The following is a 6,547-nucleotide window of genomic DNA, read 5'->3' as shown; positions in this document are numbered from 1 at the left end:
TGTCTATCTTTGGCTGTCCCTATCTAATAAAGTCATGAAAAGGCCAAAAATATAACTTAAAAAAAAATTACTTTAAATTTAACAAGTAAGTCTGAATTTTGGAAAGAAACAACACATTTACTAATGTTGTGGGAGTAGTAGAAAAATATTACTAGTAGCGTAACTAAATACTGTTGGCAGGGAGTAATGAGTAAAGTAATAATAGTACTTTTGAAATGAGTAACAAGTAATGTGTAATAAATAAAAAACTTTGAGTAACTAGCCCAACACTGGTGGTAATTTCTTGTAACAATGGATGTCTCCCTTAGTCTCTCCTGGCGACCCCTAAAGACTAAACACCAATTACACAACTGTGACTGAAGTACAGAAAAAAACCCAATTAACATTCATATTAAATAAGTAGAGTAATAAGCAAAATTTACAACATGAAATAATGTACATTTGTGTTGATAGTGCAACACAGTAACAGGTAATAGAGTGCAGATTGTTCCTGAAAGTTGATGAATAAGAATAAAAAAACGTTCTAACCATTCAACATCAGCTTCAGAATATGTGCAAATACTGCATTCAATAATTACACTCCTGGAAACAAGAGTTAAATGTTCGTCCCCTGAAGAGCATGAGAGCAAATTACTGTAGATATCTTATATGCAGAGTTGAACTTTTGTCCTGAGGGTGGTGCTAGAGAGGGGCTCCAAGACTGACCAAAATCAGAGAAGGACTGGGTTGATGTATTCTATCAAGTCAATATCAGTGATATTTATTTATTTCAATGATATTTCCAGAGTACAAGGGGAATATTTTGTGGTGCTAAAGGAAAAGTCATACGGTTCAGCAAAAAGGGGGACCACATTAGCCACCTTTTTTTCTTGAGACCTGTGGAGCTGATATCCTCAGACCCCACTACTACTGTACTCACTGTTACTGACAAGTAGCACCAAATTTCAATAAAATTCAATTTTATTTGTATAGCCAATTCATAACAGAAGTTTTCTCAGTACACTTTTCAAAATAGAGCAGAGAGAGAGAGAGAGAGCTCCCACCAGTTAGGTCCTGGTTAGTTAACAGTTTTGCTGGTTTTAAATATTAGGTCTTGTAAGGAGTCTGCCAATAAAGCTATTGTTTATTTAGTGAACTCATAACTTTTACTAACTGAACCAGATAAATACAGCTGTTGTAGATGCCTGATACACACTCAGACTTACTGGTTTCCTCTGGTTATTACACTGTTTAGTTCAGGCACTATAATGTGAGTAGACAGTGTTCACACAGTTCTGGGTAATATATCATTTTAATTGGTTCCATTTTATACTTCCACTCCACCACCTTTCTCCCACAGCAGAACATATGATGAAACTCAAATATTTCACAAGAAAGACAAAGATAAGAGACTGCAGGTTTGCAAACTTCGTTGTGTTAAAATGTGAAAACAGGGACAGGAAGGCAAATACAGCCATGTCAGTTCTTTCATTTTGACAGAGATATACCTTAAAGAAATACCTTGATTAGTGTCTGCCTGGGAGGTTTTCCCTCCACTGACACCACTGCCATGTTGATACACAAATGAACTCTTAGCTGAAGTCCTAGATACTTATAACTAATAGATATCCCATGACTTGAATGAGTCAGAAAATTCACACAGGGAGCGATGGGTGTTATAACACATTTTTAATTCATTCACGGAAATGAAAAGTCCAATCAAATAATTTTTATAACAATAAAATATACATCAGATCACAGTGTAAAAAAACCCCACAGAACAGTAGATAAATAGTGTGATATCCCTTTTAAAAGTGCAAGATCACTGGGTAGCAAAAATACTTGACAAAAGCTCATGTGGCACTAGATAACAGCCCTTATAGGTCAGCTATAAGCCACTGAATGTTCCCATGAGTCATTCTGACCCGCACACATCGCAATCAGCTTTAGATTAAACAATTACTTTCTTATCTATGAACCAGTTTTCCCAGAGAGTTGCAGAGGACAATTTCTTCTACCCTGAAAGTCTGGTCCTTCTCCTCATGCATTTACTTTAAGAATCTTAAGAGATTATTATAATTCTCAAAACTAAAAGGACATAAATAGCTTTTTTGCACAGTCTCAGAGGTTTTACAGGTTTAAAATCTACCACCAACTGCTCACCATTAAAATCTGTGGAAGTGGGAATGAAGTTAAAATACTGCACACAGTAACCATAATGGAAAAAAAAATAGGGGAATTTATTTTTTTGTTTTCATCCACATTAGCATTTGCTGATAGTTGTCTAAAATATTACCATTCAGTGGAAGACAAATGGAAAGAGAAAAAGTCTCTTCTTCCTTCTCTTTCAGTTGTCAAATTACAAAAGGAATGTTACAGAACAACAGAACAACCTTTAGACAAACAGTTGTTTATCATCAGTAGTTTACAGTTTGAATGTTTGTTCTGTTGCCTTTGCCTCTCGTTATTATGTATTTGGTGTTGACATCTTTCCGTTTCTGTGGTCAGACTGCAGCATGACATAGTAATTGATGGTGGGCCATAAACCTGCAAAGCAAGGCTAACAGCAGTGTCTAGGGAGCTGCATTCAGTTCCTTTCATGATCACGTGAGAATCCATCTTACAGGCTTCAAGCTATGTGCTTGTGCCCAACCACAGTGGTTCAAACCAATCAGTGTCCTATGAGGAACTACTGGCAGCTACAGCACGAGCTACAGGACTGGTTTATGCTGTTTGCATCTACTGGCTTTAGTAGTTTGACTCCGTTATATGGTTAATTTATATCATCTGGTTGGTTAAATTTTGCCTGAGATAAACTGTGACAGAAAAACAGTTTATCCAATCACCTTACAAGATGGTTCTGTGGAAAAAACCATCTGGTGCAGTCAGGTTATCAAGTTCCTCACTTAAACCCCTTTTTATACTCATGCAGGTGTGTGAAACATCTGTCACATGTGTTGTGTGATCAGCTACATTCACATATAGCAGGGAGGCAATCACAGAAAGACAGAGGCAATAGAAGTTAGCTTCCTATTACTGCAGGTACAGAGAACTACACAACCACATCTGGAAGTATGTCAACCGTTTTTTTTCAAAGCAGGCAATGTTATCAATGGAATCTAATTTACTAGTGAGATTCAGATAGATACTTGAACCAGTGTTCACAGTACCACAATGACCAGCTGACCATATACAATAGTTACTTTCCTAACTGTGAAGAGTGAGTTAAGTGAAAGTCAAAAGTAAATGACTGTGTATGTAAAAGTGAGTCAACAAAAACTTAACACAACAATGTATTTTGGTAAAAAAACAAACAAAAAAACAAACAATATGAGATTAAACTCTTGTGAACTGTAGCCCGAGCTTTACAATTTCCGCTGTGTTTTGGCCATAATATAAAGCTATGGTATCATCACATTAGCCAGGATATCTGTGTTTTCATCAGAATCATTAAAGCTCCAGAAGGTAACTTTTCTCAAAATTACTTTTTGTCATGTTTGCAGAACCTTCACTATATCCTCACAGTAGTACATGAGACAGATAATCTGTGAAAAAAATCTGGTTCCTCTGGTTCATTCTAGCACTCCTAAAAGAAAAGAAGAATACACTGCGTCTGACTGAAAACAATAAATCAGAGCCGAGAAAGATAGAACAAGGCTTTGGAGTGGAGGCTTTAAGGTTATTGTTGAGTCTCATTACCAGGGTCCAAAAGCATCTGTATTTGACTCCCTGATAATAAGACTCAACAATTACCTATCTTTCTCTACTCTGATTGATTGTTGCTAATGCCATTAGGAGCGCTAGAACGAGCCACAGAAACCTCATTTTTTCAAAGATTATCTGTCACATGTACTTCTGTCAGGATATAGCACATTACAAAAAATATGTTTTAATAAAAATTATCTACTGAAGCTTTAAGGTACAGCTAAGTAAAGTTTATCACAAGTGTAAAAATGTGTACCTGATCTGAAAAGGGGTTGTTTCTATCTACCTGGACCTGAGATAGACCAAAAATAATTCACACTAATGTGCTTCAAGATGGTGTAGAGCATTTTAGATCCCTCTGTTGCAGCCATGCAAACATCTAAAAACAGGCACAGGCCTGCTTAACTCAACAGACAACATGGCTGAAATACAAGATTATTTAAACGTCCAGCAAAAACTAACATAATGGAGCTACAGTACATCTGACAATCAGATTGTTCAATATTGATTGGCTGGCTCTTTTCGTGTCCTTTCAGGTCTAATTGAAATTTGACCTGAAGAAGAAGACCTGGAGAAATTTAAATTGGACCCCACACAGAACCTATGTGGACCCGAGACCTGGTTCTGATATGGCAGGTTCTCTATAGCTACGTCCCATGTTCATAAATGGCATCATCTGCTGACAGACTGCTGAAGATTGTGTTGCAGCAGCACTTATATTTCCATGGGAGGCACTGAATAGTTGCTGGTGTCAGATGATGGAGATGCCTGGTGGAGAGCCAGTTGTAAATTCAATTTTTTGTTCTTGGAAAAAGAAGCTAACAGCAGTTAGTTACCAAGTGCAGTAGTAGTCCTCCTCTGGTTGAGGACCTGGAGGTTGAGGAAAGGTTGTAATTAATGGCCGGAAACTGTCTTTATTAAGAAGCTGTGGTTATCCAGGAGATGGGACTCCAGCCCTGATGGTAAGGTCTGATGTCTCAGCGCGTCTTCCTGTAGTAAACAATAGATGCTACCAATACTACTGATGCTACTATGGCTACTGTCCTCCACCGAGAAAAACCATGGATCACCCCTTCCTAGAAACATCAGGAGAGCAGGATTAAGAACTTTTGGATCTTACTGACTGGTCCATACACAGTACCATAAAACCTTAAAGCAACATTTCAATTAATAATAATATGACAGATCTTTATGGACAATGACTCACCCAGCCTCCCTGCTGTATGATCCAGGAGTAGATCTTCTCTCTGATGATCTGGAGAACCCAGCCGATGACGGTTCTGATGTTCTCTAGATGGTTGCTGGTCAGTGCCTTTAAAACAAAAACAAAAAACTTTTTAAGTTTACTGGTCTCTTGTGACCAGGTGGCTAGCTTCTCTGGCTGTCTGGGTTTATAGAATATAACTATTCTGCTCATTTCAAGTTCTATATTCTTAGCATGAGACTCCACTAAAGTAGCTATTCAAAAACATCCTCCATACTGGACTTCATGCACCCCCTTAGTTCATCTTCTGTCTGAAACAAGCTTAAAGTCTCTTTAAGCCCCCTCCCTGCCCTCCCTAAAAGCCCACTTTTTTTTGGGGGGGGCTACACCGAGTACCTGTCAACATACTGCTCTGTTCCTGTGTGCTCTCAACACAGAATAACAGCTTGGACAACAGTGATATTAGGGGTGTAAGAAATAATAAAATAAAAAAAATAAAAAATATATATATCTTATTATAATACACTACAAGTATCTGCATGTTAATTTAAAAATCGTAGCCAAGTTTAAAACTCCAATTGCAGCCTTGTTAAGAAACACTGCTCTGTGTCTTACCTTGTATATGAGTCTATAGGCCAGATGGAAGAGAGCCACCACTCGGCCCCAGTTGATGCCATCAGCAAAGATGCTCCTGGCCACTGTCATGAAGACTTCCTTAGCACAATTGTCCTGAACCTGGTTGACCAGTCTGACAGGAAGAAATGAACAGATTAAAATGCTTTGATTTGATTTCACTTACTCTCAGGTTTCTCTGAAATGTGTCTTGCATCACAAGTAGTGGTACAAGCACTGTCTTACCTCAGTTGTCATGGGGAATGTACGCTCGCTGACACACAAGATGGATGAGCTCTTGGCCCTGGTTAGCGGACAACGCGAGTATCGGGAGTGCAGCATGTTATGCCTGACTGAGACATGGCTGAATGGGAATACACCAGACTGCTCAGTGGAACTAGCCGGCTTTTCGCTAGTTCGGGCAGATAGGAAGAAAAAGAGCGGTAAGAAGGTGGGAGGAGGGCTTGCTGTCTTGCTGTCTGTCTAACCCAGGACATTTTGTCACGATGACAGAAATCTGCACGCCTGATATTGAACTGCTGGTCATCGAGTTAAAGCCATACTACCTGCCCTGGTAGTTTTCGGCCGTGACGTCATCCCAGCGCATTCATTGTAATAAATGGAGATTTTAACCATGCCAAAATCTCAAGGACCCTGACCAACTTTAACCAGTACATGACCTGTAACACCAGAGCGCCACGGCCCTCCCCCTCTCAGCAAATCTGACCACTGCCTGATACATCTCAATCCTACATACAGGCCTGCTGTTAGGAGGAGGACTGTGCAGCAGTGGTCAGTGGAGGCAGAGGAGGCCTTGATGGAGTGTTACAGGACAACCGACTGGGAAGTGTTCCAGGAAGACCACGGAGACGACATTGAGGGTCTCACCCAGTGTGTCACAGACTACATCAGGTTCTGTGAGTTCTCAACAACAAACTGGACTGGACAGACCACACTGAGGCCCTCTACAGGAAAGGTCAGAGCAGGCTGTTCTTTCTGAGGAGGCTCAGGTCATTCAACGTGTGCACTCGGCTACTACGGATGTTC

The 6,547-nt window shown here is 39.6% G+C and overlaps 1 protein-coding gene across 1 annotated transcript in view; it reads right to left on the bottom strand.

The window, feature by feature from the left end:
- Positions 1–1,649: 1,649 nt before the first annotated feature.
- Positions 1,650–6,547, bottom strand: part of zgc:153993 (uncharacterized protein LOC767645 homolog) — a 9,320-nt gene continuing 4,422 nt past the window's right edge. Inside the window, exons 4-6 of the mRNA XM_035651731.1 lie at positions 5,504–5,636; positions 4,892–4,996; positions 1,650–4,760 (exon numbers count right to left, since the gene is read on the bottom strand). Coding sequence (XP_035507624.1) covers positions 4,662–4,760; positions 4,892–4,996; positions 5,504–5,636 — 337 coding nt within the window. The 3' untranslated portion in view covers positions 1,650–4,661. The remainder of the gene's footprint in view (positions 4,761–4,891; positions 4,997–5,503; positions 5,637–6,547) is intronic.

Source organism: Morone saxatilis, unplaced genomic scaffold (assembly GCF_004916995.1).
Source record: "Morone saxatilis isolate NCDOM2014 unplaced genomic scaffold, NCSU_SB_2.0 Contig11, whole genome shotgun sequence".
In the NCBI taxonomy this organism is placed as follows: domain Eukaryota; kingdom Metazoa; phylum Chordata; class Actinopteri; family Moronidae; genus Morone; species Morone saxatilis.
This window is presented reverse-complemented; position numbering and strand designations above follow the sequence as displayed.